General features: G+C 34.2%; 2 protein-coding genes and 1 long non-coding RNA gene across 4 annotated transcripts; 1 reads left to right on the top strand and 2 right to left on the bottom strand.

Annotated features, from left to right (window-relative positions):
* Positions 1 to 782: 782 nt before the first annotated feature.
* On the bottom strand, positions 783 to 2,772 carry LOC116119591. Of its 2 annotated transcripts, none has more exons than XR_004126411.1 (4): positions 2,292 to 2,772; positions 1,360 to 1,513; positions 977 to 1,280; positions 783 to 895 (listed from the first exon to the last, which is right to left on the bottom strand). It is a non-coding gene; the product is annotated as an uncharacterized LOC116119591 (long non-coding RNA). The 2 variants fall into 2 exon arrangements; XR_004126412.1 differs by having other exon boundaries at positions 783 to 879.
* A 1,289-nt stretch (positions 2,773 to 4,061) lies between these two features.
* Positions 4,062 to 4,639, bottom strand: LOC116119548 (CENP-B homolog protein 2-like). Its single transcript, XM_031405485.1, has 2 exons — positions 4,186 to 4,639; positions 4,062 to 4,069 (listed from the first exon to the last, which is right to left on the bottom strand). Exons 1-2 carry the CDS (start codon positions 4,637 to 4,639, stop codon positions 4,062 to 4,064), a joined length of 462 nt encoding a protein of 153 aa, XP_031261345.1.
* A 5,362-nt stretch (positions 4,640 to 10,001) lies between these two features.
* Positions 10,002 to 11,309, top strand: LOC116119547 (BAHD acyltransferase At5g47980-like). The gene has a single exon (XM_031405484.1). The coding sequence runs from the start codon at positions 10,002 to 10,004 to the stop codon at positions 11,307 to 11,309; it is 1,308 nt and encodes a 435-aa protein (XP_031261344.1).
* The last annotated feature ends 1,409 nt before the right edge of the window (positions 11,310 to 12,718 follow it).

Genomic DNA, 12,718 nt, shown 5'->3' with positions numbered 1-12,718 from the left:
TATTAATGTCTTCTTCAATCATCCAAATGAGCAACAAGTCATGTATGCTTTAACTGAAGAAGAAATCATTGCTACAACTAAACAAGAAGAGAAAAGAAATAATCATGAGGATGATAATATGAAAATACAAAAAGAATCGTTTCAAGAAGTTCTAAACATGCTTGAGAAACTAAAAATATTTTTGAGTAATATACCCACAAATTAAAAAATATGGTAACAATTTTAAAACATAAATCATTATCCCAAATAACTTTAGATAGATATTTTATTTCATCTTAAATCCTTAATACAATATAACATATTTTTTGCAATATACAAATAATTATTACTATGTGGAGACAACTTTCCTTGAGACGAAAATTAGAATAATAATAACTTATTACAATGTAAAATTTATTCATATTTATAATTATCTCGAATTGGGAATAAATTTTTTTATGACTATGTAAAGTTTATTCCTATATAAAATATCACTATAAAAATGTTTTACTGTAGTTAAATTTAACTAACAAATTTTAAATGCGATTATTAATATCTATTATTTTAGAAACAAGTGAAAAGAAACGAAAACACTTGACTCATTTTAGGGTTTTTTGTAAGTAAAAGAAATAAAATTTGGTGAGAAACTTGTTGGAACTTGGAAATGATCAAATATTGCATTATTAGAATTACAGATATAGATATATTATTATAACTTTTCAAAAAATTCACCAAATTTGGAAGTATTACCTTCAAATTTTTAAGGATATGTGAAAATAAAAATTTATAGGATTAAATTGACAGAAAATGTACTTACATGAATTTTTTTAAAGTTCAGGAGGGTCAAGTGACCTTCCTCGATCCCTCTGGCTGCATCCCTCCGTGCTTCGTCGAAAATGACTACGACCACAGGAAGCTATTGATTTCATTAGAGTGACAAAAAACAAAAAACAAAAAACAAAAAACAAAGATACAATTAATTATTTTAGTTTCTCACATTCTTGTTCACTCTTACAATTTGGAAGCTAGTTCACCGTCATCTTCTTCTTCTGAGCTTCCTTCAGTTCCTTCATCAGCAGAAGATGCGTATTCAACTTCATCACTTGCTCTTTTTTGGCGATCATTCTCGTCAAAGCTGCCTCCTGAATGTTCAATGTCTTTATTTTAATTCCACTTTTTCCGGACAACATGCTGCCATAAATTTTTAAGCTCTTCCTCACGTATAGGCTTAATCAAGTAATCACAAGCCCCATGTCTGATTCCCCTCAAAACAGAAGAGTATCTTCCATCAGCAGACATCACTGAAGCAACATTAACTATAATGTCAATTTAAGAAGCAAAACAAAGATTCTATTACAAAGCAATAAAAATAATACTTACTGATAACAGGAAGATCCATTTCAAGTCCAATATGTTCAAGGAGTGTATAGCCATCCATATCAGGCACGTGAACATCGCTTAGTACTACATCAAAACAGCCTTTACTCTGCCTTAAAGTGTTCAAGGCAACAAGTTGCCTGGGAGCATGTTGTAACTGCAACCGATCCAACAAGAACATTGAATAAATTGACCAAAAGCTAACATTGCAAAAATTATGCCATATTCAACAACAAAATATCCCACAAATATTTCTCATAAATTCTGAACATGGGAAATAATGCAGAACCAATAATGTATGATAGTTGATATTTTTACACACAGTCACACAGAGATCTCAAAATATCCTGGTAACCAAAAGAAAATCCGAAGTCTTTTCAGAGTCAGCAGCCATACAGCATACTAAAAACCTTCTTCTATTGACGTATATGTACAATCTCCCCATTATTGTTCAAGTGATTGCTTGAAATTAAACTTGAAACAAATCCACCAGATTGCTAGGCAATTATGAAAATCCAAACTTGCCCACGTGAATAAGGTCAGCCCACTCAAACTAACATAAAAGAAAATTCGACACCAAATAGCACCTATAGTTTTTAATCTCATGCCCAAGAAAATAGATAAACAAATAAACGAAGAGAAAGAACTCTCCATATTCAACTTTATAAAAAGTACCATAACTGCTTAATTAAACAGATGAAAACAAGCCAATTAAACCAATCAAACAATTAAAAAAATTTCCCACATTAATTCACACCTGACCACTCAATTTCATTCACATAAGCACACTATTTCAAGCAACTGAAAATACCAAATAAACAGCAATTATGTCCCAACTAAGACCACGTAAGGACATCCAACGTAACTAAAACCAATTTAAGTTTCCCCCATTAATTCAAGAATACAATTTCTTCCTCAGCCAAACAAAAACTAACCCTGATAGAGACACCGGCGAAGCATCTGCTCAACAATTTTCAAACAAGCATGGTCATCATCCACAACAAGAACCCGCAAACCAGCAGGAAACTGACCCGGCCCCGCCACGTCAGCTCCATTACAAGAAGCCCCATAGTTACCGCCACTGGGTTGCCCTAGTCTCTGCAAGGCAGCCATTATCACCCAACAATAACAAAAATTCTTAATCGAACTCAGCAATCAAAGATCTGACACTCTCGCTGAGCAGTCGAATTACAGACAAAATGAAGTGAGATCTATGAAAGGGAAGATAAACCCTAGAATTCGGAATGAAGTGAAGAAATTTGGGAGATTAAAAGGGATCGAATCTGTACGCAAGCAACTTCGGCTGTGTCGCCTCTAAATTTGATGAATTTTTTTTAGCGATTTAGAATAACTTTTTTAGGTTCTGAGTCCAGAGAGCGAGTGCTGAGGCTGTTAAGTGAGGGCGATTTGGGAACGAACGAGTTATATTCGGAAGGTGAGGGAGAGAGTTATAATAATGCAATACAGTTGTCTGTATCCGTACCATACCGGCCGGTAACATTACCATATTTTATTAACATCGGATAATAAAATTATAAAATTTTAACACGAAAGAGTACAACCTTCGATAGTGATTACTTTATATAGGAAAAACTTTTATATAGTCATAAAAAAATTTGGTCCTAACTTATGTCAGTGATAAATAAAAATAAATTTTACATTGTAATAAATTATAATTTTTTTAGGTCCCGTCTTAAAGAATTTATCTCTACAAAGTAATAATTATATATACAATAAAACCTCTCTATAGTGATACTCTATATAGGAATAAACTCTACATAGTCATAAAAAATTATATTCTCAATTTGAGATAGTTATAAATAAGAATAAATTCTACATTGTGATAAGTGATAATTTTTTTAATTCATGTCTTAAGGAAAGTTGCCTCCACATAGTAATAATTATTTGTATATTGCAAAAAAAATATATGCTATGTTATATTAAAGGTTTATGATGAAATAAAATATTTATCTAAAGTTGTTTGGGACAATGATTTATGCTTTCGAGTTGTTACCAAATCTTCTAACTTGCGGGTATATTATAACTCGCTACCATGGACACTTTCTTGTTGAAGCCACAATATTTCTAGCTTCTTAAGCATCTTTAAAGATTCATAGCACGAAACTTTTTGTATTTCCGTACTATCATCCTCGAGATTATTTCATTTCTCTTTTTGTCTAATTGCAACAATTATTTCTTCTTCAGTTAAAGCATATACGACTTGTTGCTCATTTGGATGATCGAGGAAAACATTAATATCTATTCGATTAGTGTAGTGAAGTTGTCGAATCTGATCACTCAATTCTGCAATGACTTTTCTATTCTCCTCAATCACTTCATTTGTAACTTGCAATTCATCGACATCGGGGGTCCTAATTTTGCAGTGCTTAAAACAATTGATAATTGTCTGTGACTTCACATCAATTGACTATGCAACAATTGCATTTACAATTCCATCAAGGATACTTATCTTTTCTGGTTCCAATACATGATCTTTTATCCGTTTTAAAAGTAAGCGATTAAAGCGTTGCTGATAATAACCTTTGAAATTTCTAATAATGCTTGCATCACATGGCTGGATTTTGGAAGTGTTAGCTGGTGGTAGGAACATAATAGTTGTGTGATGAAGTGGGGGGAGATTCTCCTTTCCGCCATGTGCAGTACAATTATCCAATATAAGCAAGACATTTCTATCCAAATGGCTATCAAACCACTTAAGCCATTCCATAAAAAACAAAGATGTCATCCATGCATTTGAATTAGCTCGATACTTGCAATTGAGATTATCATGATTAACATTATTAAAGCATCTTGGATTAAGAAACTTACCGATGACCCAAAGCGGAAGTTTGTCAGAGCTATCGCCATTGCAACAAATAACAATTGTAATCCTCTCTTTGTTTTGCTTTCGGCCCTCCAACTGCTTTGTTGCAAGAGAGTTATCAGCTTGCATTCGATAAAATAGGCCAATTTCATCCATATTATAAATGTCCTTCAAAGCCCATTTGTCTAATTCCTCTCTTATTGGTGGCAAACTAGCTTCAATTTTCTCCATATTAACTGAACAACTTTCCCCAAAACGACGAAAAGAATGAATTACATGTCGTTGCTTGAACTTTTCCAACCATCCATTTGAAAATCCAAATGAGGTAGCTTCGAGATAGAGTTTCCTTAGAAAAACATTTCCCTTCTCTTTTAACAATTCACCATTCATATTGACATGCTCTTGATGGCATACAAACCATTCATAGATGGCAGACTTCATTGCTGGGTACTTTACCATCTTTGAATGTTTTGTGTTTGGGTTCAACTATCACTCTTCTTGAAGGAGGTCAGTTGATCGTTTGAGTATCTTAGATATTACTGCTTGTGATACCTTAAGACCATGAGTATCTTCTAACCACTTCACAAGATCTTTCAGCTTCCAACTAGGGTTTGATTCTTTCATTTTACACAACTCAACACGAATTCTTTCAGTCAATTGAGTTTGTGTATTAACTTTGGATGGCATGATTGATTTGCTAGAGGAAGAAGAAAGGTATCACTTGAATTGGTGGAAGATTTTATTGAAAACTTGATTGAATAAGTTGAAACATAACAACCCTATTTATAGCAGGCTAATCATAATTATACTAGAATAAGTAAATAAGAAATCCTAATAATACTATTAAAACAATGAATTGAAATCCTACTAATACTGAAACATGAATTGAAATCCTAGTACTACTAAAATATAAATTTTAAAATAGGAAATCAAGTAATATTAAAAGTAAATAGGAAATCCTAATACTACCAAAACAATGAATTAAAATCCTAATACTACTAAAATGTGAATTGAAATCCTAATACTACCAAAACATAAATTATAAAATAAGAAACAAGTAATATTAAAAGTAAATAAGAAATCCTAATACTACTAAAACAATTAATTGAAGTCCTAATACATACTACTAAAACATGAATTATAAAATAAGAAATCAAAATAGTTTTTTTGAAACTACACATCTATTAAGTTATAACCTCCTTATAGTAATAAATTAGTTTGATCCCAACATTATGACTATAAAGAAGTTTTACTGTATATTGCAAAAAATGTATGCTATGTTACATTAAAGTTTAAGATGAAATGAAATATTTATCTAAAGTTGTTTGGGACAATGATTTATGCTTTAGAGTTATTACCACATCTTTTATCTTACGGGTAAATAAAAAGCCATCATCATGGACACCTTCTTGTTGAAGCCAAAATATTTTTAACTCTCAAGCATGTTTAAAGCTTCTTGACATGAAATTTTTGATATTTCAGTACTATCATCCTCAAGATTATCTCTTTCATCTTTTTGTCTAATTCTAGTAATGATTTCTTTTTTCAGTTAAAATATACACGACTTGTTGTTCATTTGGATTATTGAGGAAAACATTAATATTCATTTGATTAGTGTAGTAAAGTTGTCGAATCTGATCACTTAATTTTACAGGGACTCTTTGATATCCATTTTCATATTATCCTAATGTTACTAAAACAATGAATTGAAATTCTAATATTACTAAAACATGAATTATGAAATAAGAAATCAAAATAATAATTCTTGTAATTATACCTCTATTAAATTATAACCTCTTTATAGTAATAAATTTAATTGGTCAAAACATTATAACTATAGAGAGATTATATCGTGTATATATATCTATATTTTAATATGTTCTAAATAAAAGTGTTTGGAAAGATAGGAGTAGGGGCAATGATAATATGAAGAAGAAGAAGTGTGATTGGAAGCTGATAAGGATAATTTGAGAGGAAATTTAAGAGTTAACGACATGTTCCCACCAATGTTCAGTGAAATCCCAGGTTGGTACCCTTGGCTTCATAAATTGGAGATTCACACCCTTAAATGGACGTCGTTAGTGATGACATAGGGGTAGATGGTTCTTTTACCAAATTACCCTTGGACCTTCTCCTTTTTTATCTCTCATTCTCTTCTTCATAGCCCATTCCAAACCCACCCCACCCCAAACCACCACCACAACTGACCCTTCTTCTTTCCCAACACTGGTTAGCCAAACCACCACCACAACCGACCCTTCTTCTTTCCAACACCAGCTAGCCAAACCACCACCACAACCGACCTTTCTTCTTTCCCAACACCAGTTGGCCAAACCACCACCACAACCAACCCTTCTTCTTTCCCAACCCTAGCCGACCAAACCACCACCACATTCAACCCTTCTTCTTTCCCAACACAATCACCGCAACACACAACAATCAAACTAAAACATCAAACAAAAAACTAAATCAAAAATCAATCCCACAACCCAATCAAACTCCCATTTCAACTGATTTTGCAAAACCCAAAGTTGAGTGGCGGTGGTGAACAGTGGGCAATCATGGTCGGAAAGCTTGAGGGTTTTGAAGGGGAGATGCTAATGAGTGTAGGAGTGGTGTTGTTTGGGGTTGAGGCCGCCAAAATCAACCAGAATCTGATTGGAAACAGTCATGCAGCTCATAAAAAAACCCAGCTGTGGCCGATGTTTTCTAGGTGGGGACGATTGTTTCAGTTGAGGAAAGGCTGGGGTTTTGGTGTGGGAGGTTTAGGGAGGTGGTTTTGGGTGAAAAAAAGCCTGAAAAGTGGTAAAAAGACTGGCAGTTGGACTGATTTTAGAATATGGCCAAGAGGTGATTTGCAAGATTTGTGGGGTAAGGGATAGAGGGGTTTTAGTGGGGGTGGGGTTGGCAGATCGAATGGTGGTGACGGGGCGTCAAGACGTCATCGGAATTAGACGAGTGGGCTTGAAACGACATCCGTTTTGAGATGTGGAGGGAAAAAGAAGAAGATGGGATGAGGAGGCAAAGATGAAGAAGAAATGGGAAGGGAAGAGAAAAAAAGATTATTTTAGCCTTTAACAGTTAAAAAGAAGGAAACGGTGTCCATCTAGGGGTGGGAATCCAGAATTTATGAAACCAGGGATACCTGGGATTTCACTAAACCTTGGTGGGAACATGTCATTTACTCTGAAATTTAATAATGGAGTTTATGAGAGTTAATGAAAATGAATGAAAATGTGGTCCCCTACCACGTCACTTCTTTGCATGCATTTTTGTGTAAATTATACCCCCCATTGTCAGATACCCTACAGGAATCTAAGGGTATATGTGGAAATTCTTCAAATTTATTAAAAAAGTTATTCACTTAATTTGTTTATACTGTATATATAAATTTAGATTATTTGTAAATACTCAACGTGATTCACATGTCATTTTGTCTTCATACTTAACAGCTAATCATAGGGTTATTAAGGTAAAATTAAAATTAGGAGATGATGATCTGCATCATCCCTTCTCATTAAGTAAGACGTAAATACGTTTTTATTGTTGAGTAAGTTGTAGAAGATATGTTGGGCATATTTTTACTTGGAAATAGAGGCGGCCAAACGGGCTGAGCTTGGGAGGACCTGTCCTAATTTAGGATCGATCTCTTAGGAATAGGGTCCAAATTGGTTGGGATCCGTCCTTGGGCCTGTCACTTTTGTGAGGGTTTGAACCGATCCGAAGCCTAGCCCTGGCTTGTATAGGATTGGTATTATGTAGGCTTGATAAATATCCATTTATACTCTAATTTTTTATATATTTGGGTAATATAAAATTATATAAGGGGGATTTTGTAATTTACCAGGGGTGATTTAAAAATTTTTAATTAATTAATAAATAAAATATAAATGAATGGTTATAAATTTATAATGGTTTAAAAAAAAATTATTTTTAACCCCTAAATTTATTATGTATTTCATGTAGGTATAATATTTATTTAATTGGTATAGTAGATAAGTCATTTTATCTATTTTTGTTCTATTTTTATCCCTCCACAACTTTGATGTCTTCACTCTAACAACTCTAGTACTTAAGTCCACGTTACTCTAGCATCAAAATTTCGATAAGCTAACAAATAAATCAACTAATTATATTTTATTAACAAAATTAAGAAATAAAATATATTATTTTTAAAAAAGAATAGTAAATGTATATGAGAGTTATTTTAATTTTCTAAAAATAATAAATGAAAAAAAATATTTTTTTATATTTTATTTGAGTGACTTTCCTAGCTGCTAGAGTGAAGAGGTTAAAAGTGGAAAGAAATTAGATGAAGGGTATTATCTACTAAACCAATTAAAAGGAGATTAAATTTGGAAGCATCTTCAACACTTAAATGTGTTCTTTCTGTTGCTAGAGCTAAAACTTAAACGCAAGTCAGTCATTTACTTCTTATAACTTAGTCATCATAAGGGAGCCTTATATACAAATTACAAGACAATAATACCTCAAACTAAAAATAAAATAACTATAATTAGGGTAGACAAATACACCCAAATACATTCAAACCAGCAAATCAACTTGCAAACATATGCACCCAAATACATCCCAAACCATACACCCTGAGAAAAAAAAAAAAGTATTATATGTAATTTTAATTTTGGCGAAAAGGCTAAGTGAAGAGAGAGGTAGCCGGCCGATCTAGGTGTTTGAGGAGACAGAGAATGAGGAGGAAGCGTTGGAGGTGTTTGAGACGGTGATGGTGGTGAGCTAAAGGTAAGGCATGGTATGTGTTTGGACAAGAGGGGAAAGAGCTAAAGCTTTTGTAAATTAAAGCAATTCATTCAAAAATTAATTATGAATGCTAATTAATGTCAAGAAATTAAAAAGAAAAATAAAAATTTTGATAAATTTTGAAAAACAAACAATTTTCTTGAATTTCAACAACTGATTTGACCATATATATGTCCATCTCTATTATCTACAACAACTTCATTGTGAGTAAATATTTTTAGATAACCCTATCTTTTACTGACCAATTGATTACTTACACGTAAAAAAAGTTACTTAAAAAGAGATTGGGTAATTCTTGCTTTTGCTCAGTAAATGGCTGCAGCTACTATTGACTTGAGGAGTACGTTTCTTGCTGGTCAGCTCGACGATTATAAGTATCATCTATTTGGAAGACAGTTAATGGCTATCTACTTTTGAGGTCTTTGCTCTTTCTATTGTTCCCATTCTCTCCACACTCCACTTGAGAACTTGAGAGCTCCATTAATTTGCAGCTTCAAATTGCATCCTACCAACGTACCAAAATCAAACTTGCGAGTGGTGCAGATCGTATGGTAGAGTCCAAGTGAGAGAGGAGCTGATGAGGAGAATAAGAGGAAATAATGAGGGAGGAGAGAGAAAACAATTATATGTAATTTTAATTTTGGTGGTGTATTGTAATTTTTACAGATATGTTTGTCATTTTTTTAAATAGTAGAGAGGTTACGCAATATTTTCCGGTACCAGAACCAGAACTAGGTTACAGTTTCAGGAATTAAGGAATCGAAATTGATAGTTCCGGTTCCAAAAGCTAGGAACCATCCAATTCTGGTTCCGGTGAAATTGGGCGGGTACCCGGACCCAGCCACCCTAACTATAATTGCTGATAATGAAAAAAGTTTTATTCCAAAAATCCAAGAGTGTCCCGTCTTCCTCTAACTATTTTTTTCTATATTTGTTTCATACAGGGAGGACTTACTATATCTATATATATAATTAAATGCCAACCACATTATCCCAAGTATGCTTGATTTAAATATCAATTACACGCCCAAATAGATACAGCAACATGGCTATGACAATGGATATTGAGATTGTTGCTAGAGAAACAATCAAGCCATCTTCTCCAACCCCCCAACACCTAAGAAATTTCAACTTTTCCCTTATTGACCAGACTGCTCCTGTAATGTTCACACCATTGCTTCTTTTCTACCCAGAAAACAATAATACAAATAACCATCTAATCCCGGCCACCCAAAGATCGCAGAAGCTGAAGACATCCCTGTCAAAATTGCTTACAGTATTCTATCCACTCGCTGGCATAATCAAAGAACAAACCACCATTGAGTGTAATGACGATGGGGCTGAATATGTTGAAGCTCAAATCAAATGCAATTTATCTGACATTCTTCAACAGCCTGATGCATCAATGCTACGAAGTTTTCTTCCTGTTGAGATTGAATCAGAGGAGGCTGACTCCAGCCGCCTACTGTTTGTTCAAGCCAACTTCTTCAAATGCGGTGGAATGGTAATTGGCGTTTGCATTTCACATAAAATTGCAGACACACAAACGCTGTCTACAGTCTTAAATAGTTGGTCTCAAATAGCCATTTCAGGGTCTAGCGATGGAGTGAAGTTTCCTGAATTCAACGCAGCATCTATTTTCCCTCCATTAGATTCCAAGCCCCATATTACAATTCCGCGTCATGATAGCTTAATTAGCAAGAGGTGCGTGATTGAATCATCAAAGATTGTTTCCCTCAAGGCGAAAGCAGCCGGAGCAACAGTGCAGCAACCAACGCGCGTGGAAGCTGTCACGGCTTTAATCTGGAAATGCATGATAAATGTTTCAAGATCAGCAAAAGGGTTTCCGAGACTATCTGTTATAAGCCACGTAGTGAACTTACGTAAAAGAATAGAGCCACCTTTGCCGGAAAACTGCATCGGCAACATTGTGGGGGCGTTCTTCGCTGCGCATTCGACAGAAAAGGAGACAGACTTGCAGGGACTGGTTTGTGAACTAAGAAAAGAATTAACAGAATTCAAGAAAACTGGTTTGCAAAAGATTAAAGTAGAGAAAAGGACATGGCTAAAAATGTGTGGGATAGAAAATTTACTGGGAAGAGAGGATATAGATTATCATACATGCACCAGTTGGTGCAGATTTCCACTTTATGAGGTTGATTTCGGGTGGGGAAAGCCGATATGGACTACTGTTCCCAGCCTAATATTTAAGAATGCGGTGTTTATGATGGACGCGAGAGATGGTGAAGGAGTAGAAGTTATGGTAAGTTTGAGCGAAGAAGACATGGCGTTATTTGAAGGTGACCAAGATTTACTTGAATTTGCTACTGTCAATCCAGGTGTAATGAATTGAGCACATAATATATGGAGAGAATCGGATCTTATACGCTATGTATAGATGTTTGATGAATGTATTTTTTTTTTTATATAAATTATTTCAATTAGCTCCCATAATGGTTAAAAATTACTATTTATGTGGCCAAATATAATAGACCAAAAGTGCTATGGACACCGAAAGTTGGTACTGAAATTTTGCCCTGACCTATGTGGCACTTGACTCGGACGTCACCACGTAGGACACGATACAAGACTTCCGTGAATGAACAATCGTCCAACAATTATGGACGGCCATTCATTCATGAATGGACGAGGGTCCAAAAAAAATCAATAAAAATCAATGGCCTCCCGTCCACATACTATGGACGGACGTCCCTTTACTATTGACTGTCATCTAAATTATATGGATGACCGTCCTTTGTATATGGACGGCTGTCCACATGAGATGGATTAGCATCCATACTTTGTTAAAAATAATAAAAAAAACACTTTTTTAAAACAAAAATGCTACTGGTTTTCCTAATTGAAGGTTCCAAAACTAATTCTAAAAAAAAGAAAAACAGCAGAAACCATTGAAGCCACATTACATCTGCCGCCGTTGTTCACTTCTTCGTCTAGACTCCGGCTAGACTACATAGTTAAACCACATAACATTTGTGAGTAATTTTTGTTTTCGTACTTCATTTCTCTCTTGCTTATCGTTCATTGAAGAAAGTTCACAGGAACATCAAAACTGTTCCAGGTGTATAAAGATTATTTGGCTGGGTTTTGCTTGGTAGAAGCCCTAATAATTTACATCAAAACTACCCTAAGGATATATGTTAATTGGTTGTGCAATAATGCTATTTGTATTGATGAATGAGGCATATTTAATCTATGCAAAAATGTGAATTTGGTTTTATTATGAAGGAGTGTGGATTCATTATTGTGTTTATTTGGTTTGTGTTCATCATGTCAGTGAATTTTTGTGATGTCATTTGTTTGAATTCAGAAAAACAATTGAGAAAGGTAGTTGCTACTATTGAGCAGTAGAAGTCTGATAACTTTTTGGTACTTGGTTCTACAATGCTTTTTTCCTGGTTGCTCTGCTGCTTCTAATGGAGCACAATGCAGGAGGAAACTTGTTTTCAGATGTTTGTCTCCTTGCCAATTTTTGTGATGTTATTGATTTGAATTTAGAAAAACAATTGAGAAAGGTAGTATCAAGAAGAATGAATTGTTACATTACATTATATGATTGCTTCCAGAATTTTTGTTGTGTTATCTGCATTTTTGTTGCCTATTGCTTGCTGGTTAGTGTGAAATTGGCAGGGAGTTCCATCAGTAAGAAGGTGTATAAGGGGCATAAGGATAAAAGATGGCAAGAGGTGTGAGTGGCATGTGTTAGTGGAGGTTGGTTAGGTGATATTCTCATGTGAAGAGTAA

Source organism: Pistacia vera, unplaced genomic scaffold (genome assembly GCF_008641045.1).
Source record: "Pistacia vera cultivar Batoury unplaced genomic scaffold, PisVer_v2 Contig896, whole genome shotgun sequence".
Taxonomy (NCBI): Eukaryota; Viridiplantae; Streptophyta; class Magnoliopsida; order Sapindales; family Anacardiaceae; genus Pistacia; species Pistacia vera.
Note: the sequence above shows the minus strand (reverse complement) of the source record. Positions and strands in the feature narration are given on the sequence as shown.

Excerpts from the sequence above, each read along its gene's own strand:
- LOC116119548 (XM_031405485.1), bottom strand. The coding sequence starts at position 4,639 with ATGGTAAAGTACCCAGCAATGAAGTCTGCCATCTATGAATGGTTTGTA.
- LOC116119547 (XM_031405484.1), top strand. The coding sequence starts at position 10,002 with ATGGCTATGACAATGGATATTGAGATTGTTGCTAGAGAAACAATCAAG.